The sequence below is a fragment of the Cololabis saira genome, chromosome 3, assembly GCF_033807715.1.
Source record: "Cololabis saira isolate AMF1-May2022 chromosome 3, fColSai1.1, whole genome shotgun sequence".
Lineage (NCBI taxonomy): Eukaryota > Metazoa > Chordata > Actinopteri > Beloniformes > Belonidae > Cololabis > Cololabis saira.
This window is the reverse complement of record NC_084589.1, coordinates 7,345,118-7,370,666: the sequence shown is the minus strand read 5'-3', so window position 1 is coordinate 7,370,666 and position 25,549 is coordinate 7,345,118. Positions and strand designations below refer to the sequence as shown.

The 25,549-nt window shown below is 41.8% G+C and overlaps 1 protein-coding gene across 1 annotated transcript in view; it reads left to right on the top strand.

The window, feature by feature from the left end:
* The window catches only part of LOC133424995 (ectonucleotide pyrophosphatase/phosphodiesterase family member 2-like), a 71,497-nt gene that overhangs the window by 23,343 nt on the left and 22,605 nt on the right, over window positions 1-25,549 (top strand). The window contains exons 5-13 of the mRNA XM_061715627.1: window positions 3,695-3,755; window positions 3,835-3,932; window positions 4,152-4,231; window positions 6,993-7,112; window positions 8,528-8,583; window positions 19,611-19,676; window positions 22,151-22,223; window positions 22,343-22,451; window positions 24,897-25,022. Coding sequence (XP_061571611.1) covers window positions 3,695-3,755; window positions 3,835-3,932; window positions 4,152-4,231; window positions 6,993-7,112; window positions 8,528-8,583; window positions 19,611-19,676; window positions 22,151-22,223; window positions 22,343-22,451; window positions 24,897-25,022 — 789 coding nt within the window. The remainder of the gene's footprint in view (window positions 1-3,694; window positions 3,756-3,834; window positions 3,933-4,151; window positions 4,232-6,992; window positions 7,113-8,527; window positions 8,584-19,610; window positions 19,677-22,150; window positions 22,224-22,342; window positions 22,452-24,896; window positions 25,023-25,549) is intronic.

Sequence of the window (25,549 nt, the reverse complement as noted above, 5' to 3'; positions counted from 1 at the left end):
TGCATCTTTAGTGTGCAGGAAGTGAATATAAACTGACAAATGTTATTACTAGTGCTGTAAGGCGATTAAAAACATGAATCTAATTAATTACAGGATTTATAATAAATTTATCTATTTAATCACATTTTAATCTCATATCTGCTAAAGGTCCCCAAATAAATAATTCAAATTCTAGGACATTGCAAAATTTCAGTGCATGACTGATCAATTGAATACACTAAGAAAAGAAGATTTGAAATCCACATTTTTATTGGTGAAATGTTTCATAAATTAAATTCAAAAGAAAAAGCTCAAGCACATCAGCGAACCAATTAGGCCAGGTGCATTATTCAAAAATGCAATACAAATACAGTTAAATAAATAAAATTCAGAAATAAAATAACGCTGAGTCTCAAATAGGCACTTAAGCAGACTCTCCATTCAAAATTAAAACTAAAGCTGACTCAATACAGCAATTCAAGTACTAGTAGCTGTAACGTTTGCAGTGGAACTTATCCGGACATTTAAAATACTCACGCATTTTGCCATTCATAATTAATTGTGTTAATTTTCATAACGCGTTAATTAGCAGTGTAATTAATTAATCAAATGAACGCGCTAAACTGACAGCCCTAGTTATTACATATATTATGTTATTATAAACTTTATTCCAAATATTTCAGCATCATTCTTGATAAATACTAAGTACTGTAGTCTCTTCATGTGCTGTTTTGGGGTTTCTGGTGTTTTTAGTGATTCTAGTCCACAGAACCACAAGCTTAAACTCATTTTTGTAAGTAATGCATTCAAAATGCACATTTATATTGAAACTTATATTCCAAAAAAGCTGGAGCACCCTAAAATATAAATACAAACGGAATACAATGCTTGGAAAAACTCAAAAAACCCATATTTTATTCACAATCGGATGTTTAAAGTGAGATATTTTACCATTTCATGAAAAATGTTAGTATTTGATGCCAGCAACATGTCTCACATACATTTTCTCATGGGCAGTAAAAGACTGGAAAAGTATGTGCTACTAAAAAGAAACATCTGGAAGAACTTCCTGCAACTACAGTAATTTTATTACCTGGCAGTAGCTCGGTGACGTCACTGGGAATGAAAAGAGTATCTCAAACCATTTCAGATTAATGATTCTCGGTGTAAAATTGCAAAGTCTTTAAAGATATGATCATATACAGAACATAATATCAAATGATTCTGGGAATCAGGTGAAATGAGAAAAGGCTGAATAATAAATACTAGATTCCCATCAGGCACATGGGATTATTATAATAGGAGCAGTGGGGGCTGCCGTCTGATGTCATCTGAATGACACAATTGTTTACTTTTCCATAATGTAGCCTTTTATTGCCTCTTGCTACTTTTAGCCCCATAAACTTTACAAGAATGCATTAAACCACTTTGATTGTATGGAGCTAGAACAGTCTCAAAAGTGACAAATGCACATGGTGATCCACAAATGCACATGGTGATCCACAAATGCACATGATGATCCACAAATGCACATGATGATCCACAACTGCACAGGACAAGATTCAGAAATACACGGGATGATTTGCAAATGCACAGAACAATTCACAACATGTGCGTAGGACAAGATACACAAATGTATTTCTGATGCACACACAAACATAACCTGATTTACAAAAGTTTTTTTGTCTGTGGACTTCGCTGCATTTGTGTGTGAATTTTTGAGACTCCCCTGACGTGACTCAATCCACATATGCGTTTTTTTTTAACACGGAAGGATCTGTAACCAATCAGATGTCTTCCTTTGTTTCAGCCAATCATAAGAGCGCACCCCACATGGGGGATGATTTACTCCAATCAGATTAAAGGGGCGGATACACCTGCTGTTTGAACTGCGTTCGCGTCCGTTCACTTAGAAAAGTGATTAAATATTTGGTAGTAGTTTAATAAACCAGCTGGTGGAGTAAAGATAAATAAACAAGACAGCAACACGGGATGGAGAGGAGATCACTGCTCTGCTTTTCTTGTGATCTCGGTAAAGAAAACGATGGGAGATGGTTTGTTGGGTCGTTCAACCAGAGCCGTCGGGAGACTGCAGAGCTCTTAGTCTCTTAGTCCTGCCGATGCAGCAACTGATGATGAGAAACAGCGGAGATATTTCTGTATTTCCTCCGTTCAGCTCAAAACCAGACAGACCGCAGCAGAGAGCTGGCTCTCTGTTTGTGAATCTTGTCCTGTGCATTTGTGGATCGGCCTGTGTTTTTGTCACTTTTGAGACTGTTCTAGCTTCATATAATTGATCCAAACTTGATTGATCCAAACTCTTAAAGCGATACACCACATTACAGAAGCAGGAAGTGCAAGTTATGAGCGCTGCAATTAGTACTCGTGTAACTTAAACCCTGCTGTACAGTGGCCGAGACCCGCCATTGCTGAAAATAAAAGAAACGCTGCAAACAGAAACAAACGCCGCTGCAAATAAAAGAAACGCTACAAATATAAAGAAACCCTGCAGCAAATAAAATAATAAATGCCGCTGCAAATTTTTAAAAAAATGACGCAAGTAAAAAAGCCACAACGGAAGTGAATAACCGGGGACTATTTTTCCTGATGCACCGGTGTTTTTTACATGAGGAATTAGTCTCTTGAGTCTTTTTCAGGGAATGCCTTGTATCTTCCAACAAAGCAAGGGTCCATTTTCCAAAAGCTTTGTTGCTAAGTATAAATCCTCTTCCTCTCAGGTTACAGGGCAAACCCCCAAGCCACCACCTTAGTTACGATACTTGATGTTTTCTGTGTTCTGATTAAAATATGGGTTTGCGAGATATGCTAATTAGGGCCCGGGCACTTACAGTGTGAAGGCCCTATTGTATCTGTAGGAGGATCTTTTTTCCCCCTAAATGTGCCCCAAAAGTCACCAAATTTTGCACCAAGCCAGGCCTGGCGAAAAGTTTGACATTTAATGGTTTGCATTAATAGGCGTGGCCTAATGGCTCAACAGCGCCCCCTAGAAAACTTTGTGCCTCAAGCCCCACAATACGGTTTGTCGTACATGCACGAAAATCGGTACACACCTGTATCATGTCGCAACTTAAAGAAAAGTCTCTTGGCGCCATGGCCGAAACCGAACAGGAAGTCGGCCATTTTGAATTAATTGTGTAATTTTGGCGCAATTTATGCCATTCCTTTGGCAGTTAATGCGGCCCGAACCGTAACGTGCACCCAGGTGTGTTATACATCAAAATGTGCGTCTCCATCCTGCGACAACGTGCATTACTTTTCTCAGTCAAAAGCGTTACCGTGGCGACGATAGACGCCAAAAAGCGCGCCCACCCTTCATCTGATTGGTCCATATTTGATAGTTCCTACTTTCTGCCATAACTTTTGAATGGTTTGATATAAAGAGTCATGGGTGGTGTTATCTGCTAAATGTCCAGGCCTGAAGAACCTACATGCAAGTCATACAAGCTTCCACTGCAGCCTGAACGTGCACAAGGGTGGAGGACCGTTCATCGCTGCTTGCAGCTTTAATTCTTGAAATTGTATTTCAACATTAATCTCGACATTTCGACTTTTTTCTCGAAGTGCACAATAAAAAAAATCTTCCCCTCTCAAATATTTTTTCTCCTGCCTGGCCCTAATACAACCACAGAATTGTACGTGCTCACTAACTTCTCACTTTTGGTGTTACCTCTCTCTTTCCCTCTGGTCCCGTTAGGAGACACTTCCTGGCTGCAGGATGAATGTGAGGAGATCAGAGCTGCTGAATGTCCTGCTGGGTACGTTTAAACTAGAACAAGACTCAACTAGGTTGATAAAGTTTGATTTTACGACATCTGTGTTTTTCTGTGTGCACAGGTTTGTGCGTCCGCCGCTCATCATATTGTCAGTGGATGGATTTAGGGCATCTTATGTGAAGAGAGGGAAAAACATCATGCCCAACATCGAGAAACTTAGTAAGATCTGATGTGGTAATGTGGAAGAAGGATCATTGTTTTGGCTGTACCTCCCCACAAAATGATACCCTGGTAAAAAGTTTTGAAGTGTTGATGTGGCACTGTTGGGAATGTTAAAGAATTATTCTACCAAAACATGGTGCATGTTCTTGGATTTTGTGATATTAACGATTTTAACAGGTGTAAGAATCTTTGAATCAAAAATTCTGTCCTTTTTAGGAACATGTGGAACCCATGCTCCCTACATGAGGCCTGTTTACCCTTCTAAAACGTTCCCAAACCTCTACTCACTGGCTACGGTAAGTGAGTAACGATGGAAGTGGATCCATGTGGATCATCGTATCTACTGGATGTATGCCGGCATTCAGGGGGAGTTTGTTCATGAGGGTGATCGGGCGATTCTCCTCCTCATTCATTCATTAAACGCTCTGTCGTTGTTGTGACTGACTTGACCTTTGACGTAGTTGTTGTCCAATTAGCATTAAGTTATACCGCCAGTGGTCCCGCCCCATCCGGGGGGATTTAGAAACATTTACACATCTCCCCCTTTACGGAAGAGTATTAGGGCCAGGCAGGAGAAAACATATTTGAGAGGGGAAGATTTTTTTTATTGTGCACTTCGAGAAAAAAGTCGAAATGTCGATAATAATGTTGAAATACAATTTCATGAATAAAGTGTAAATGTCTCCTCTGGTCCATCAAATCCAGTTAGGAGAGTGACTGACAGCTCTGCAGCAGCAGCCGTAACTAACTAACTAACTAACTAACTAACTAACTAACTAACTAACTAACTAACTAACTAACTAACTAACTAACTAACTAACTAACTAACTAACTAACTAACTAACTAACTAACTAACTAACTTACATCCTTGGAGTGGAACGTTAAGGGGACGTTTCTGAAGTTATGCAACTGCATATGTGTGATATGTGTTTCAAATCAATATCGTAAAGCCAATTTGCCTTTTTCCCGACATTTCGACTTTTTTCTCTGCATTTCGACATTTTTCTCGAAATTGTATTTCAACATTAATCTCGTCATTTCAACATTTTTCTCGACATTTCAACTTTTTTCTCGAAGTGCATAATGAAAAAAAAATCATCTTCCTCTAAAATATTCATTATATTTTTCTCCTGCCTGGCCCTAATAGTCTTCCATACCCCCTTAGACTCATATATTACTTGTTTTTTTCTTTTCACATCCCAGGTGCTTCAGTATAATCTCATGTCTCCGTCCTGCGGTAGCCGCCTCTTCTTCTCTGAATCTCCGTTGCCGTGGTTACCACCTGGCAGTTGATCCAGCGCAATGATATTAAAGTTATCGGGCAATTTGACCAAACTTGTTTTCTAGTTGTAGGTTATCACTTTTAACCTACCTGCCAGCCAATCAGAATCCAGTATTCACACAGAACTTGGTATAATGATCAGTTAATCCTCATTAAATTATCTGAGGCGAAAGTGGCTCTACCAGAGGAAGCAGCCGCTGCAAGAATTGGAAACTGACAGCTTATTCTGGTCAACACCAGTTAGCAGCCTGCAGTCAGGAGCAAAGACAGCTGGTTGTGACTGTTTACCTCCAAACCCCCCCAGAACAACTCAAAACCATTCACAGCAGTCTCTTAGTGCAGTTTACAAGCCATATTATCTTCACTCTACCAACTATGCTCCGTTAGGTCTTTATTCGGAGCTCAGGAGTCAAGTAAAGTCGGTGCTAAGCACTAAGTAGCTGTCATTTCTGTTATGAATGTGAAATCTAACTATGGAGTCCAAAGCCGAAGCCATTTTTTGAACTAGGCTTTAAATATGTTTGTTTTTGCTGTGAAGTTGGACATTTTTTTTTTAACATTTTTTTTTATTATGCATTTTTGAAATTATACATGTCCGGTGCAGTATATATACAAATAATTTGAAATATGTAGCAGATCCAGAATACATACACAGTGATTCCTAAGGTCCTCAGTGAATCCAACATTTCAGGCAGTTCCCAGGTTCCAACACTTAAAAAGGCTCCTCTGACCACTAATTCCAAATCTCAGTCTTTCCAGAGAAATATAGTCGGCTATCAACGACTTCCACAGATGTGTTGAGGTTGAGGTTGAGGTTCTTCTCCCACCCACTTAGTCAGAATAGCCTTTCGGCCCAATAAGCCGAAATAAGCAAAAACTGTAATGTGTTTTTATGTCGTCTTAGTGATTCAGAGATACATCCCATAGACATAGTAGTAGGTCAGGCTGTAATTGTTGTTCGATTATCACACTAACCTCACCACATACAGTTTTCCAGAAACGTTGAATCTTTTCACATTCCCAAAGACAGCGCAATCTTGTTCCTAAACTAGTCTTAGATTTTTGACAGTTTGGGAAGCCCCTGCTGTATATTTACTATATATATATGGAGATATGTATATTCTGTAGAACATTATATTGCATTTCTCTGAGTCTGTTGCATATGGATATTTTCGAAGGGTAAGAGTAAAATTTCCTCCCATGGATCACTGTCTATTGTTGTTTTCAACTGAGTCTCCCATGATTTCCGTAGGATTGACAGTCTGCCTGTAGTCAAGTGTTGCAGCTTGGAATAGAATTTTGAGACAAAGTGACCTTGGAAGTTGGACATTTTAACATGGGGGTCAGTGGAGATTTACTTGCTTAAGCTGATCGCCACCAGCTTGTCATCAAGTCTGCAAAAGTCTGTTAATAACCCACTCGTATGACAGAAACATGCAGGAGTTGGGCACCACTGGTGTACATTATACAAAGGATTGTATAGAATAGTATTTTTACCTTCCTACATGCTGTCTAAAACATGCACAACACTATTGACACAACTTGACAATTCTATCAGTGATATTTCTTGTATTGTGTGAATATTGACGAGGTGTTGTCACAACTTAATAATAAGTTGAACACTTGTAGAATTATTAAAAATCATGCTGAATAGCCTCCATGGATCCCTGAATTAAATTGGCACACCCCTACTCATTTTTAAAATATGTTTTAAAAGTACAGTTATGTCAAGACTATTATTACTGGTAAACTCACATTTCCTACTGTTGTTAAGGGACTCTACCCAGAATCTCATGGCATCGTTGGAAACTCCATGTACGACCCGGTGTTTGACGCAACCTTCAACCTGAGGAGCCGAGAGAAGCTGAACCACCGCTGGTGGGGAGGACAACCAGTTAAGTGCTGTTGAATATTCTTCTTTTCAGGCCAGCTGCTGTGGGAGGGATAGATTTAGTCATATTCTCTTTTTTAGCTACAGATGTTGATGTGTGATTAATAAAAGCTGCGTTTGAGCTTTTGGAGCTCTGAAATTATTCACTGCAACTAGATGATCTCATCAAGTACGGAAGAGTATTAGGGCCATGCAGGAGAAAAAATATTTGAGAGGGGAAGATTTTTTTTTAGGCTTAGGCTATTTACACCCTGCTACCAATATCAATGTATGCTATTTGCACCCATGTATTATTAGACAAAAAAAATGTAAAAACGTTTCTTCTATTTTGCACTTCGAAAAAAAGTCGAAATGTATTTCAACTTTATTCTCGAAATTTCGACTTTATTCTTGAAATTGTATTTAAACATTAATCTCGACATTTCGACTTTTTCTTGACATTTCAACTTTTTTCTCGAAGTGCACAAAAAAAAATATCTTCCCCTCTCAAATATTTTTTCTCCTTACAAAGTGTAACGTTACCTCTGAATTCCGTTTCTGAATGTTTTTTTTCATTCTTTCTTCGTCACAGGGCAGTGAAATGTGAACGAATGAAAATTGAAATTGAGCCTTCCAGTGCAGACACGTTGGTGCACATACGCATGGGCCACACATTTGTTTTAATATTGTTTTCATATGTCAAAAGGGTGTGAAAAGCTCAGCTGATGGGGCCTTAATATTTGTACCCTGGTGTAAATAGTCACTCAGTTTTTTTTATTGTGCACTTTGAGAAAAAAGTCGAAATGTTGAGATCAATGTTGAAATACAATTTCGAGAAAATTTAGTGAATAAATTCGAAAGTTGAAATACATATCGACTTTTTTCTCGAAAGTGTACTTCAACACTTTTCTTGACGTTTTGACTTTTTTCTCAACATTTCAACTTTTTTCTAGAAATTGTACTTCAACATTAATCTCGACATTTCGCCTTTTTCTCGACATTTCGACTTTTTTCTCGAAGTGCATAATGAAAAAAAAATCTTCCTCCTCTAAAATATTATTTTAATTTTTCTCCTGCCTGGCCCTGATACTCTTCCATACATCAAGAGATCATGGGAAATGACCCATCGACAGCCCACTGGTCTTGACTCAATACTGTAGATAACGTTTGAAACATGTCAAATATTCCCCTGTCAAGAGGTAGCTACTAAGACAAAAACACCCGTAAAATTACTGTTTTTTTGTTATTTATTTTTGTTGCTTACTTTGTATTTTTTTAAACATGCTGATTTCTTTTTTCTGGATCCCTTCCAGTGTGGTAGGCTTTGCTTTACAGTGCATCCCAGTGTTACTATTTGCATCTAGCATGTAACATCCAAGCTGTATTCTAGTGACGCATGTAAGCTGGTAAAAAAACCTGCAACTCTGCTATGTGTCTAGATCTGGATAACGGCGTTCAAACAAGGAGTGAAGGCTGCCAGTTTTTTCTGGCCCATGTAAGTCTGCATACACACATGCACGCACTTACAACCTTGAATTTGTGACATTCTGATATTGACTCATATATAAACTAATCTACTGTACACTGGCTGCTCATTTAAAACATCTTTCTCATTATTTGCTTTCTGTGTGTTAACATTTTAAAAATCTTTTTATCATGAAAATCGAGGACATCCAAGAAATTAACCTACACGACCTGAAAGTTAAGTTCTAACCAGCATGTCCAACGTGCACTAAGGCATCCCTGCCTTACACACAGGAGCGTCTGATTAACCATTCAAAGATCCCCAATCCCTGAGGATTGAAAGTACATTCTGGAGTGGGAACAACTGCAGGTCTTTTATCAGAGAGTAAGCAGAGTAAACCAAACAATCTGAATCAAAGGATAATGACAATTAATCATTGTCATTATCATCACCAAAATCACAGCTAGTAATGCAGCTGCATCAAAGTCCATTGCTATTTTAAGTCTCTAATATGACTCAAGATAGTGTCATCACAGAGAAAATGAGGTCATTTTAACTTTGTACTGTATGTGTAAAAAAGTATAGAAAAGTACTTGAGTGCGACGCGGCAGGGATGAGAATCAGCACCTCCAAAACCGAGGCCATGGTTCTCCACCGGGAAAGGGTGGTGTTCCTTCTCTGGGTGGGTGGAGAAGTCCTGCCTCAGGTGGAGGAGTTCAAGTATCTCGGGATCTTGTTCACGAGTGAGGGAACGATGAAGCGTGAGATTGACAGACAGATCGGTGCAGCGTCCGCAGTTATGCGGTCGATGTACCGGACTGTCGTGGTGAAGAAGGAGCTGAGTCGAAAGTAGAAGCTCTCGATTTACCGGTCAATCTACGCTCCCACCCTCCTCCCTAGGGAGGTGTTCCAGGCATGTCCCTCCTCCCTAGGGAGGTGTTCCAGGCATGTCCCTCCTCCCTAGGGAGGTGTTCCAGGCATGTCCCACCGGGAGGAGAACCCGGGAAAGACCCAGGACACGCTGGAGAGACTATGTCTCTTGGCTGGCCTGGGAACGCTTCAGACTCCCCTCGGAAGAGCTGGAGGAAGAGATGGAGGAAGAGCTGGAGGAAGTGTCTACGGTGAAGGAAGTCTGGGTATCTCTGCTGAAGTTGCTGCCCCTGCAACCTGGTTCCGGATAAGCGGAAGAAAATGGATGGATGGATGTTCTAGATAGGAGCAACAAAAAAACCAGGCTGGATGGAGCGGCGACTTGGCTTAGGGAGGGTCGGCCTCGGGGCTGAGGGGGCCGGCCAGGAGCAGGACCAGCAGTGGCTGGAGCGATGGCAGGAACAGGAATGAGGGCCAAAGTTGGAGCTGACAAGGCATGAGCTGGGACAGGAACCGCCGAAGGCGTGGTACCACCGAGACCGTGGCTGGGGCAGGAACAGGATCATGATCAGGATCAGGGGCTGACTCACGGTCAGGAACAGAATTTGGCTGAATAAGGAACAGGAACTGAATTCCTGGGTGCCGGCAAGGCCTTGGCACCGGCTAGGGTGCGTCTGAAACCACTTCAGGAAATAATGGCGCTTTCCCACTAGCACCTACTCAGCCCGACTCGACTCGCCTTGGTTTGGTTCTTTTCCACCAGGGGTCTAACATGCCGAGTAGATACTTCTTCTGTAACTACTCTGCTGAGGTTCTAAGCGGCTGAGTCGGCTGTATCTGACATCATCACACTACAGGCCACCGATTGGTCGGGGGGTTGGAGTCAGACGTCTGAGTCAGGAGGTGGAAAAGAGCGACTCTGACGGATTCTTGTTCATTTTATTAAACCAGCAATGGCAGCAAAAAGTCTGTTTGGTGATCCAGCTCTGAGGTGCAGATGTTCATAAACCCGGTGCTGAGGAGAGAATTAAAAAGGGATCTAGACGGAGATAAGGAACGACCAGATCTACCTGGAGCTCTGTCTCTTCATAGCTGCTCACGGCTCCAGCTGACTTTTCAGCCGAGGCAAACAAACAAAAAAAAAAAAAAAGCGTCACCGCTTGAAGCTTCTCTCTCTCTCTCTCTCTCTCTCTCTCTCTCTCTCTCTCTCTCTCTCTCTCTCTCTCTCTCTCTCTCTCTCTCTCTCTCATTTTTTAACTTGATATTGAACACAAGCCACAGACCCAGCAGCACATCTATCATCTCCTCCAGGTTCTACATCTTTAGTGTTGTTGACTTCTTCATTTAGATACACAATCAAATACATCACAGCAGCTTCACTCCAACCTCCTACTTCTGATCTGGGTGTTGAAAAGAAACGAGGGCAGGGCGAGTCGGGCTGAGTAGGTACTAGTGGAAAAGCGCCATAAGACAGGCTAGGGTGCGTCCGGGACCTCCCTGGGAACAGAAACAGGATGGGGCTCGTCCGGGACCTCCCTGGGAACAGAGACAGGATGGGGCTCGTCCGGGACCTCCCTGGGAACAGAGACAGGATGGGGGGCATCTGGGACCACTTCAGAGACTCCTGACTGACTCGGCTTGTAAACTCTGGAGAAGTCTTTTGTTGGAGAGCACTCTTCCCCATGAGCCCATAAACAAAAAGATCTACTACCCAAGTTAGTAGGACCACATGTGGCTGAATTAAGCCCCTGTACTGTGGTGAACTATTCTTTAACATCATTGTGAATTAGTGTTATTTCTGCTGGCTCCATGACTGGAGTGGAGCAGGACCCAAGTGCAGGAGGCTGAGGCAGCAGGAGTTTCAAACAAAAGTAGTCCACTAAACAAAAGTGCTGCTTAGGCAGGAATCCAATGCAAATACAAAAAAAAAAAATTCCTTCACTCAAAAAAATAAAGAGAACTTTACAAACCAGCAGGGAGGAGATACAGGTCCAAACAATCAGGGCAGAACGGCACAAGAGACGTCAACCAAAAAAACGGACAAAAACAGACCTTCAAATCAAAACAGGAAGTGAAGTTACCAGAAACAAAAGAGGACAGAGGGAAGAAAACAAGACCAGAACCGGAAACAACAACAGAACACCAAAACTAAAGAACTAAGCATAACACAAATATACCAACCACAATAACCCTACACCGTAACACAGATAAAGAATGATTTAAAACACATTCTGAATTTGCAGATTATGCTATGTAAACTGTTTTACAAGAAGAATGTTGTGTGAACACGTTTGTTCTTTTCTTCTTCTTTTTTAAAGCTTAAATAATCAAATGTGAAAACTGACACACACTTCCAGCAATCCTGGTTATTACAAGTGTTTTGTCCACAGAGTGAATAGGATTGGTGTTACTTTGTCACGGATTATTTTAGCACCTTTGCATGTTTTTGCTGTACACTGCATTGGCCTTATAGCCAGTGAGAAAAATAAGGAGTCCTACACTTGCAGCTTTCATGGTGCTGGAGGCAAGTTTCAGTGGTGGAATATTACCGGGCTGATTTTACAGCAATTTATGCCAATGTGCTGTGCTTGCAGTTGGCAATGAGACAGATGTGACAATGAGACAGGATTGTCCACATAACAGAGTGGAAGTGTGTGCTGCTAAGGGTGTAACGATACACTAATCTCACGATACGGTACGATACACCATATTGAGGTCACGATAACGATACGATATTATAGCAGTATTTTTTTAACAACCTTGAATGAGGAACATATGACTGGAAAAAATGGTCTTTTATTTGAAAGACACAAAATACAAAACAATGCTGTGCATTTGTCCTATTGTTACAGTTTGTAATGCTTTATAACTGTTTAAGTTTTAAAGAGCAAGCCAGGCCAACCATTTTCCACAAACTGAACTAAAAGTAAATGTCAGGTTTGCATTATGCATCTTCAGTTTCAGACAAGTACAAATATTTTGTCAGGGTTTCAGGGTTTGACATTTCCCCCAGTTTGAGTTTCAGTTCTGTCCCTCCTGGTTCCATCGGCCCTGATTGTCTGCACCTGTGTCTCGTTACCCCCTGTGTATATCTAGTCTTGTCTTTCCCCTGCTCTCTCCTGGTCCGTACTGTTTCCTCCCTCCATGTTCTCCTCGTCTAGTTTTTGGATTCCTGTTTGTGTTCTGCCTTTTTGATCCTGCTCAGCAGCGTTTTTGGTTTGTCTTTTCTAATAAACCTGAGTTTTCTGGAACTCCTGCTCTCCTGCGTCTGGGTGCTCAACAAAACAAACCGCAATCGTGACAATTTTGCCACAAACTGAATAGTTTCTCTCATGTATGACTTGACTTTTTTCTTTTCCAAAAATGTAAAAACTAAAATTAAATAAATAAATAAATAAAAGTAAATCAATAAACTATGAAAAGTCCCAAACTCCAAATGCAACATGACTGTTATTGATCTTCTGCCAGAGCTCAGAGCTTCACATGCTCCAGCCTGAGGCCGTAAGGTGAACCCCGGTATCGTTTCATCCTCTCACCTTTGAGGACGACACAATCTTTACATCATAAAAAAGATTGATTCATTCTCACCTTATGAGTAAAAGTTCGGAGCAAAACCCCCCAAGAGTCCTGTGATCGGGACCGCAAAACGGTACTAGTTTCTTCTGAGCGGAGTCAGATTTTGGTCCGCGGGTCGAGGTCGTCACGCGATCCCGCTGCTGTTACTAGTAAACACAATATATTAATATTAATAACCCAATATTGCGCTACAGTTTGTCACCTCCACGACACGTATCGTGACGTTTTTGTATCGCCAAATTTCGTGGCACGATATATTGTTACACCCCTAGTGCTGACACATGGTGAGGAACAGCTTTTAATGCTACATTAACATGACGTAGTTTGATAATATAGCAGCACCTTGGGCACCAGCGCAGATTGTTAGATGACTGTCTGACTGGCTGAAGGTCTGTTTCTGATTTAGCTTTGTGGGAGGTCATCATCCCAACCAAAAGCAGAAAAATGAAGAAGAGGAAAGTGGGGGAGTCTATAACACACAAAGTGGATAAAGGCCAAATTTAGCTTAAAGTGGGGAAAAATTGAAAAAAGTATAAAAAAGAATGAACTTTGAGAACAAAAACTCTGTTCTATCATTCTGGATTGTGGGCCTGATAGCTGACAGCTGGGAGGTGTATAACAACCAGAAGCTTGGTTGGTGGCCTCATTACACACACTGCATAGGAGCAGACTTTCAACGGAGAGAAGGCCTTGAAATGCCTTCTGCTTTACAAACCTCAGCTTTATGAAGCCCTCGGGAGGTTAAAGAGTGCCAGAATCAATTACCTCTCCTTGGTCATAAATGTGGACAAACATTTATAATGTTTTCTACAGTTTAAAACGTCATGCATCAAAGAAAAATTTGAATAACAGTAGGTTGGTTTTTTTTGTTTTTTTTTTAATGTAGGCTATTTGTTATTTTTTTCAACATTTTTGAACAGGTTTGGAAATACGTTGGTGAATTGCATTGAAATTTCATTCATTCATTCATTATCTTACCCGCTTTATCCCTTGCGGGGTCACGGGGGTCTGCTGGAGCCTATCCCAGCTCATTTTAGGTGAGAGGCAGGGGTTACACCCTGGACAGGTCACCAGTCCATCACAGGGCCACATAGAAACACACAAACCATGCTCACAATCACACTCACGCTCACACCTACGGGCAATTTTAGAATCATCAATTAACCTAGCATGCATGTTTTTGGACTGTGGGAGGAAGCCGGAGTACCCGGAGAAAACCCACGCAAGCACGGGGAGAACATGCAAACTCCACACAGAAAGGCCCCTGCCGGGCCTGGGAGTCGAACCGGGGACCTTCTTGCTGTGAGGCAACAGTGCTAACCACTAAGCCACCGTGCTGCCTGAATTGCATTGGGTCAGTTTCGTCAGGACCCACCTACATGTATTAGGAAAAACATTTCAATGAATTGCATTGAAATGTTTTTCCTAATACATGTAGGTGGGTCCTGACGAAACTGAGTTAATGGGGTTTCTTTGCTTTTCTGATGGGTTTAAATGTGTAGTTTTTAAAAAATAGAGGACTAAAAACCTTTCTTTTTAGCAAAGCATTTTACCACTAAACAATGCTGTTGTTTTTTTTTTTACCTAGTTCAGTGGCGTAGCCAGAAAAGAGACTTTGGGTGTGCACCAGCAAAGACTGGGTGTGCCAAATTTTTTTTCAACAAAACTAGACGTTACACCTCCACAAACATTCAAAAGCATGTATATCCAACATTATTGACAGTGCAAAACATATCCACATGTTGTGTGTGCTCTCAATATATAATAAATATAATATAATAAGTAATATAAGTAAGTAAGTCAGACTTGTTCCCGGTACATGTTGGACTCCGGCAGGGCTGCCCTTTGTCACCGGTCCTGTTCATAATTTTTATGGACAGGATTTCTAGGCGCAGCCAGGGGCCGGAGGGGATCCGGTTTGGGAACCTCAGGATTTCATCTCTGCTTTTTGCAGATGATGTTGTCCTGTTGGCTTCATCAGACCGGGACCTCCAGCATGTGCTGGGGCGGTTTGCGGCCGAGTGCGACGCGGCAGGGATGAGAATCAGCACCTCCAAGACCGAGGCCATGGTTCTCGACCGGAAAAGGGTGGCATGCCTTCTCCGGGTGGGTGGAGAAGTCCTGCCTCAGGTGGAGGAGTTCAAGTATCTCGGGATCTTGTTCACGAGTGAGGGAACAATGGAGCGTGAGATTGACAGGCGGATCGGTGCAGCGTCCGCAGTAATGCGGTCGATGTACTGGACCGTCGTGGTGAAGAGGGAGCTGAGTCGAAAGGCGAAGCTCTCGATTTACCGGTCAATCTACGCCCCTACCCTCACCTATGGTCATGAACTTTGGGTAGTGACCGAAAGGACAAGATCGCGGATACAAGCGGCCGAGATGAGTTTCCTCCGCAGGGTGGCTGGACGCTCCCTTAGAGATAGGGTGAGGAGTTCGGTCACCCGGGAGGAGCTCGGAGTCGAGCCGCTACTCCTCCACATTGAGAGGAGTCAGCTGAGGTGGCTTGGGCATCTGTACCGGATGCCTCCTGGACGCCTCCCTAGGGAGGTGTTCCAGGCATGTCCCACCGGGAGGAGACCCCGGGGAAGACCCAGGACACGCTGGAGAGACTATGTCTCTCGGCTGGCCTGGGAACGCCTCGGACTCCCCCCGGAAGAGCTGGAGGAGGTGTCTGGGGTGAGGGAAGTCTGGGCATCCCTGCTGAGGCTGCTGCCCCCGCGACCCGGTAACGGAAAAGCGGGAGAAGATGAGTGAGTGAGTGAGTAATATAATAACCACACTTTATGCATGTCCTAAAAAAAACATCACAAAAACATAACCACACACACACATAGCTGCCCAATGAAGCAAACATAGTGAAATATAACACTCATGCACTCAGAGCCATAACGTATCCACATTACGCATGATCAACAAAGCTATTTAACCAGAGGCAGAACACGATTATTTGGCTTAAAGGAGCTGTCTGTAAGAAATGGCCAAAACTGGTACTGCAGTCACTTTCAAAATATTGTTGAGCGGCGTGTACCCTCCCCCTCCTCCCCCCGACCAGAGGTTGCCAGGTTTTTCATCCAACACGTTCGTAGCGGCTGCTGCGATAATTAGAGCCGAGCTGGCAACCCGGATGCCGAAACAATACTGACTTGGTGATTGGGAGATAGGTGGAGGGTGGAGCTTCAGAAACAATACTGACTTGGTGATTGGGAGATAGGTGGAGGGTGGAGCTTCAGAAACAATACTGACTTGGTGATTGGGAGATAGGTGGAGGGTGGAGCTTCAGAAACAATACTGACTTGGTGATTGGGAGATAGGTGGAGGGTGGAGCTTCAGAAACAATACTGACTTGGTGATTGGGAGATAGGTGGAGGGTGGAGCTTCAGAAACAATACTGACTTGGTGATTGGGAGATAGGTGGAGGGTGGAGCTTCAGAAACAATACTGACTTGGTGATTGGGAGATAGGTGGAGGGTGGAGCTTCAGAAACAATACTGACTTTGTGATTGGGAGATAGGTGGAGGGTGGAGCTTCAGAAACAATACTGACTTGGTGATTGGGAGATAGGTGGAGGGTGGAGCTTCAGAAACAATACTGACTTGGTGATTGGGAGATGGGTGGAGGGTGGAGCTTCAGAAACAATACTGACTTGGTGATTGGGAGATAGGTGGAGCTTCAGAAACAATACTGACTTGGTGATTGGGAGATAGGTGGAGGGTGGAGCTTCAGAAACAATACTGACTTGGTGATTGGGAGATAGGTGGAGGGTGGAGCTTCAGAAACAATACTGACTTGGTGATTGGGAGATAGGTGGAGGGTGGAGCTTCAGAAACAATACTGACTTGGTGATTGGGAGATAGGTGGAGGGTGGAGCTTCAGAAACAATACTGACTTGGTGATTGGGAGATAGGTGGAGGGTGGAGCTTCAGGCCAAAACAAAAAATGACAACATAAACATCAGTTGAGGGCTGCAACTCCTCTTTTTGGAAACTGGAATATCCTGGCTTGAGTGCTGTTGTCAGTGACATAAGTATTTGAAATGAACATGATTTTTAAATGTCTGTTGACATATCGGGGTCATTTTATGATTCGTTTTATTATTGCTCTTACATACAGCTCCTTTAAGGTTGGCCCGATGGTTTTATTATAAAATAATAAAATAAAATAATATAATTTTCCCAAAAGGACAGGTTGGTCAGCAGAAATTCAAACCATACTGGGCATCTAGGTTTTTGTGCAACAAGCATTTTTAATAGCTTTGAATAAATTGCAAATCTTGCTTATGCAATCTTTACATATAAATCATATTTAGATATTAATCACTTAGTAGCCTACCAAGTGGCTCTTCCTACACTTCCACCTAATATTAGACCAACCTGTTGGCTTCCCCTGCCTGTCCTGATTCTTTCTCTCTCTTCCTCTATTCTTTTTTTCTACCTCTCCATAAAGTTACCGTCAATCCAAAACACTCGAGTCGCGCTCCAGCGCGTGCTCGCGGGGGCGCGCATTGGAGCTGCAGCTCATAGTGTGTGTGTCGGGGAGGAGAGAGGGGGGGCGGGTGAAGGAACAGAGGGGCCTAATCAATGACGTGCTGCTGTTATTAATCATATACATTACACACAAACGCTGTTAAATACAGAAAATGCACACTTCAAATCTTTTTCAAACATGAGCAACGAGAGGCTCCTCAGTCTCTCTGTGAGCGTCGTCGCTCTGACGGCTCTGGTCCTGTTGACGACTAAAAAAAGGCTCCACAGAGCAACTTGTAACAGGCAATGCTATCAGAATACGATGCAAACAGTTAATCTTGGATAAAACATCTTTGTCGCATAATGGACGGGAACTCATGTCCGCCATCCACTTTCCGTTTGATGAGTTGTCTGAAGGCTGATTTATGGTTCCGCGTTACACCGACGCAGAGCCTACGGCGTAGGGTACGCGGCGACGCACACCGTACGTTGTGCGTCGCCGCGTACTATACGCCGTAGGCTACGCCGTCGATTTAACGCGGAACCATAATTTAGGTTTAACAGTCCAGCTGCCGCGACACATCGCCTGATGGGGGTTTTACATGCAAAAATAAGATTTTTTATTTTGAATTATTTTGAACATCATGATTACATACTAATAGCCTAGATTAGCCTAGATTTAGAATACTTAGAAGACTATACAAAAAAAAAAAAAAAAAAAAAATGCATCAAATTTCTGGGTGTGCCAGCTGTCTCTTTGGATGGCACTGGCACACCCTGGCACACCCGTGGCTACGCCACTGACCTAGTTGCTGTTTTTAATTGTTTTATTCTCTTTTTACTCATGTCTTGACTTTTTATCCCTTTTATCTCTTATCTTGATTTTACTATCTCTGTTTCCTTTTTAATTATCAAACTGTAGCACTTTGAGATTCTCAGGAATGTAAAGTGCATTATAAATAAAATGTATTATTATTATTAGGCTATTAGTTTTGCTTTGCTGCGATGGAGTGAAGAAATTAACAATACTTTAGCTACTGTAGTAGTTTCATATTAATTAACAGCACAGTGAGAAAAATAATCAGAAGCTAAATGTGGTTCATGTTGGAGGTCCAGCGGAAAAGACAAACCACGAGGTTCAGAGTGACCGGCCTCAGAAAACACAACAGAACCTGTGAGGAAAGTGTTCATGATCCACTTCCTGCAACCAAGGAGATTTCTGAAGGAGACGAAAAAGCAGGCTTTTGTTTTGTAACAAAAGATCTCAAGAGAATTCAACACACTTGACCAGCTTCACTATCACATTACAGAGAGACATCTTGTGACATCTCGTATTTTCATGCGTTTTGGCCGTTCGTTTACACGAAAGCGAAGCTCAAAGTCTCCAAAAACCATAATTTCTGAAAACTCCGGCCAAAGTGGAGATTTTCAAAACCTCGTCTTCACGTTTGCTTGTAAACAGAGAGAAACGGACATTTAGTCTTCAGAACGTCACATTATGAGACAGAAACATCACCAGCGTCATGTGTGACCTGTGTTTACAATTAGTTTGGCCACCGTCAATATTTTCTTGTATTTTACCTGTTTTATATTCTAAAGTCACACTTAAAAGTAACTCCACTTCTCTGTCACTCCAAACCAAAGACTCTCGTTCATCTTGGAAGTAACTGGAAGTTACTCGTGTCATTTGTTGATGTTTTTTTCCAGGATTGTGATTGGCTAGCATGACTTTATCTTCTCGTTACACTGCCCCCTGTAGGTTTGGCTGCTCATAGCACCTTAACAGCTATTTATGCAGGTTTGTGTAAATGATGGTATTTTTCAAAAAGTAGAGGGGGAAATATCAGTTTTTGATATTTTGTAAATACTACGTGTAAACGTGGCCTCAGGAACTGACCTCTCAATTATGAAACAGAAAATGTGACTCTCATGCTGTTGTTTACAGTTCTTTGGCAGCTACATAAAGCCATTTATGTTATTTATTCCTTATTATGTTTTGCTGTGTTGAAAAGATTTAAAATTGATTGAGCCATCACCAAACTTTTGACCGATACTGCTGTGACAAAGTCATTAATCATTTTAGGAGTCCTCTTTTTATGTATTTAAGTATTATCCAACGTAACCTTTCATTTGGTGTGTCCACCGCAGGGCCATCCCGGTAGAGAGGAGGATACTGACCATGCTGCAGTGGCTTCACCTTCCCGAAGCAGAGAGGTGAATTCACTTATCTTACACAACACAATATGCCTTTGAGCTTCATCTCTTTTAGCCTCATGGACTGATGGTTGGGTTTCTGGTAGACGTGCCGTGTCTTTCAAGAGGACTGGCATCTAGCTGGCATAGAGTACTGCCTTATGTTAGAGATTTGGCCAGTTTTTTGCTTATGATTTTGCAACAACAAAACTAGTGATTGTAATATATGTCAAATAAACACATTGAATTCCATGGGAGTGAATGGGGCTACAGTCCTTTAATTTTGCTATGTGACTTTGTTTCAGAGACATTGACAGTTTTTTTTTTTTTTTTTTCTCCCCAAAGATCATGCTCTCATTGTGGCTTTGTTCTGAAGTTGAGTTCATCTTAAGCCTGAACGATGGCCATAATGCTCACCCAATTAGATTATTGACACTACAGTGATAGTGACCTGTCCAATAAACAGAAAATTGCATTCCTTGGGGCTGAAAATATGGGTCTAGAGCCCTATACTATATTTTTATGTGACTTATTCTAGAGATATGGAGTTTTTTGTGCAAAAAAGGACCTTGAAAATTAAATATGACCTTCAACATGACCTTGAAATAGGACATTTATCTCTGAATTGAATTCCTAGAACAAAAAAGTAGAAAAAGTGACAATATACAACAATCTAGGACTAAGAGAAGCTGAGATACGACCTTTGGTCTTTTCGGCGGGAGCCATTTTGAACTTTCTGCAAACCGGCCACTAGGGGGCGTCACAATTTGTTTGCGGTGGTTTTTCAATACGTTATGTTACCATGCCAAATATCAAAAACTTGTCACCAAGTGCACAATCTTTATGATTTTTGACATATTCCCTCCCAGCTATTTGACATTTTTACTTCCTTTTTTTGTCGACATTTGCTATCCATTTCAGCAATAAATGTGTCAGTGTCACCAGCTCTTCACCAGTTCAATGAATTAAATGTTTAACAAAAGGATATATATAATTGTCTTGTCACTTTCCCATCCCAACTACTGCCATGTCACCTTCTGTTACGGTTACCATCTTCAGAACCGCCACGGCACCATCAGAAAAGTATTACTGAATCTGTACACGCATGGAAAAATAAAACTGCAGCGACTTCAGTCAAGTTCGTTTCTACCGAACATATTTGTTGCTAAATGTAACTTGGTTTGCTGTTCCAAATAAATTAAAATAGAATCAAAATCTGTAGTATTAAAGCCTTACTAGCTAAATAACCTCTTACTTGATTTGTGGATTTTTTTCCTCTTACCACTGCAACTTACAGTAACTTTGAACCTGAAGCCTACGGAAGAGTATTAAGGCCAGGCAGGAGCAAAAATAATTGAGAGGGGAAGATTTTTTTGTATTGTGCACTTCTAGAAAAAAGTAAAAATGTCGAGAAAAAAGTCGAAATGTCGAGATAAATGTTGAAATACAATTTTGAGAAAAAAGTCGAAATGTCGAGAATGAAGTTGAAATACAATTTTGAGAAAATAGTCGAAATGTTGAGAATGATGTTGAAATACAATTTCAAGAATAAAGTAGAAATTTCGTGAATTAAGTCGAAATTTTGAGAATAAAGTTGAAATACAATTTGGTGAATAAAGTGTAAATGTCTCCTCTGGCCCATCAAATCCAGTAAGTGTGCTTATTCAAAAATAGAGCGGGAGCAAAACTTAGTTTGATTATATTTTATTTCAGTTTTTACATTAATCAAACCCTTCAAAGTCCTCATCCTCTGTTTCTGCATTAAAGAGCTCTGCTAATTCAGCTGTGCCAGTCCCAATTTCCTCGCTGTCAGAGTCACTTTCCGTGCCGCGCGGCGCCTCGGAAATGCCGGCTTTTTGCAAAAGCCCGAACAACAGTCCCAGCAGACACGTTAGCCCACGCATCTACAATCCATCTGCAAACCGTGGCATAACTTGCCCGGCGCTTCCTTCCACTCTTGGTGAAACTGTGTTGCCCCACCAGTTTCTGTTCCGTTTCTTCCTCCACTTGCGAACCATTGATTAATTAATTTTATATTCTCTTGCGGCTGCTCGATTCCCATGTTCCGCCGCGTAGCTGATCGCCTTCAGTTTGAACTGTGCTTCATAAGCGTGTCGCTTTGTCATCTTCAGGGTTGTTAAGACAACAGTGTTCTGCATGAAGCACATACCTGTCCTTTTATACACGCCCCCTTCCCCCTTTAACTTCTAATGATGGTCTCTAACACGTCCGCAACTCACGGGTGATTCACACGCCCCCCTTCTCCCTTTACCGTTCTCATGGTAGCTTCAATTACGTCCGCTTTACATTACCGTAATACAAGTAATACAATGGGCGCACTGTTTCATTGGGCGCGCGGCACATTTGAAAAAAAAAAAAAACGTTTATATGCGCCTTATGGTCGCGGAAATACGGTACTCTCTTATCAACATCTGGGGACTTTGGGTTTCGGGGGTTAAACCAGTGCCTCCAGTTTGACTCCTCTCTTGTTTCAGGCCTTATGTGTACGCCATGCACTGTGGACAACCAGACACGTATGGACACAAGATGGGGCCCATGAATACAGAAGTGAGTACTGAGGATCTGTGTGTGCATGTGCTTGTATGGGCGTGTACGCCAACAGATGCAAAGAAACACAGTTTATTTGTGTTTATTTGGAGGTTTCTGACTCTCTCTGTGTGTTCCAGCTCAACAGTTCTCTGAAGGTGGTAGACAGGATTGTTGGTCAGTTGATGGATGGACTTAAGCAGATGAAACTGCATCGATGCGTCAACATCATCCTGGTGGGGGATCATGGTACAAACACCAGCACAAACACCACAGAGGAGACTAATGGCGCTTTTCCACTAGTACCTACTCAGCCCGACTCACCTCGGTTTGGTTCTTTTCCACCAGGGGTCTAACGTGCCGAGTAGATACTTTTTCTGTAACTATTCTGCGGCTGAGTCGGCTGTATCTGACATCATCACACTACAGGCCACGGATTGGTCGGGGGGTTGGAGTCAGACGTCTGAGTCAGGAGGAGGAAATCAGAGAAAGAGCAACTCCGACTTCTTGTCCATTTTATTCAACCAGCAATGGCAGCAAAAGTCTGTTTCTGATACAAGTCGGAGGTGCAGATGTTCATAAACCTGGTGCTGAGGAGAGAATTAAAAAGGGATCTACACGGGTGATAAGGAACGACCAGATCTACCGGGAGCTCTGTCTCTTCATAGCTGCTCGCGGCTCCAGCTGACTGTTCAGCAGCGCTGAGACAAACTAAAAAAAATCAAAAAGCGACGCCGCTTGAAGCTTCTCTCACTCTCATTTTTTAACTTGATATCAAACACAAGCCACAGACCCAGCAGCACATCTATCATCTCCTCCAGGTTCTACATCTTTAGTGTTGTTGTCTTCTTCGTTTAGATACACAATCAAATACGTCACAGCAGCTTCACTCCAACCTCCTACTTCTGATCTGGGTATTGAAAAGAAACAAAGGCAAGGCGAGTCGAATCGGGCTGAGTAGGTACTAGTGTAAAAGCGCCATAATGTTGACTCTCTGTAGCAGTGGCGTAGCCAGAAAAGAGACTTTGGGTGTGCACCAGCAAAGACTGGGTGTGCCAAATTTTTTTTCAACAAAACTACACGTTACACCTCCACAAACATTCAAAAGCATGTATATCCAACATTATTGACAGTGCAAAACGTATCCACATGTTGTGTGTGCTCTCAATATATAATAAGTATAATAATATATATAATATAATAATAAGTAATATAATAACCACACTTTATGCATGTCCTAAAAAAAAACATCACAAAAACATAACCACACACACACATAGCTACCCAATGAAGCAAACATAGTGAAATATAACACTCATGTACTCAGAGCCATAACGTATCCACATTACGCATGATCAACAAAGCTATTTAACCAGAGGCAGAACACAACTATTTGGCTTAAGGTTGGCCTGATGGTTTTATTATAAAATAATAAAATAAAATAATATAATTTTCCCAAAAGGACAGGTTGGTCAGCAGAAATTCAAACCATACTGGGCATCTAAGTTTTTGTGCAACAAGCATTTTTAATAGCTTTGAATAAGTTGCAAATCTTGCTTATGCAATCTTTCCATATAAATCATATTTAGATATTAATCACTTAGTAGCCTACCAAGTGGCTCTTCCTACACTTCCACCTAATATTAGACCAATCTGTTGGCTTCCCCTGCCTGTCCTGATTCTTTCTCTCTCTTCCTTTTTTCTACCTCTCCATAAAGTTAACCGTCAATCCAAAACACTCGCGCTGCAGCGCGTGCTCGCGGGGGCGCGCATTGGAGCTGCAGCTCATACTGGTGTGTGTGTCGGGGAGGAGAGAGGGGGGGCGGGTGAAGGAACAGAGGGGCGCCTATAATGACGTGCTGCCTTTTATGTTTAATCATCATTACACACAAACGCTGTTAAATACAGAAAATGCACACTTCAAATCTTTTTCAAACATGAGCAACGAGAGGCTCCTCAGTCTCTCTGAGCGTCGTCGCTCTGACGGCTCTGGTCCTGTTGACGACTAAAAAAAGGCTCCACGGAGCAACTTGTAACAGGCAATGCTATCAGAATACGATGCACACAGTTAATCTTGGATAAAACATCTTTGTCGCAGGAGTTTAAGACTTCAATAATGGACGGGAACTCATGTCCGCCATCCACTTTCCGTTTGATGAGTTGTCTGAAGGCTGATTTATGGTTCCGCGTTACACCGACGCAGAGCCTACGGCGTAGGGTACGCGGCGACGCACACCGTACGTGTGCGTCGCCGCGTACCCTACGCCGTAGGCTACGCCGTCGATTTAACGCGGAACCATAATTTAGGTTTAACAGTCCAGCTGCCGCGACACATCGCCTGACGGGGGTTTTACATGCAAAAATAAGATTTTTTATTTTGAATTATTTTGAACATCATGATTACATACTAATAGCCTAGATTAGCAGAGATTTAGAATACTTAGAAGACTATACCAAAAAAAAAAAAAATGCATCAAATTTTTGGATGTGCCAGCTGTCTCTTTGGGTGGCACTGGCACACCCTGGCACACCCGTGGCTACGCCACTGCTCTGTAGGTAATACCTGCACTTTTAACTGTTGACTGATATTGTCTTTTGTGACACAATAAGACAAGAACAGGTACAAACTAACTTATATTGCAGTGGAAGTCTCACCCAGTTGCCCACTAACCCCAACCCTTCATCTGTGTCCAGGTATGGAAGAAGCCCACTGTGATCGGACAGAGTATCTCAGTAACTACATGAGCAGTGTTGATGACATTATCCTCGTCCCTGGATCCCTCGGCAGAATACGCTCCAGATACCCCAACAGCCCAAAATGTGAGGCTAACATGAAATACTGTGTTATCACATCTTTGTTTAGATGCTATTAGCGTTTTATGCATCCTAGGTGGAGAACCTTTAAAAATACAACATATAAATCCATGGCAGAGCTCCCCTCTTCAGTTTCTTTCACATTGCTTGCCGTTTAATGCTTGACTTCTAAAATTACACACAAATCTTTTTTTCTTTCTAAATTTGAAGCAATTAATATTGAAATCAAAAACACTTCCAATTTTGTCTTTTACAATTTCTAAATAATAATTTTGTTTATCATTATGAATACATTTTTTTAATTTTATGTACTTTTTATGCATTTGTTTTCTTTTTTACTTTTTTTTTCTTTTGCTTTGGATGAAACCTTTTGTTTTCTTTTTTGCTTTATTGGGGTCGTCAAGAGGTCTCACACATTCATGATGATACATCAAAATATTTGAGAGGGGAAGATTTTTTTTATTGTGCACTTCGAGAAAAAAGTTGAAATGTCGAGAATAATGTTGAAATACAATTTCAAGAATAAAGTCGAA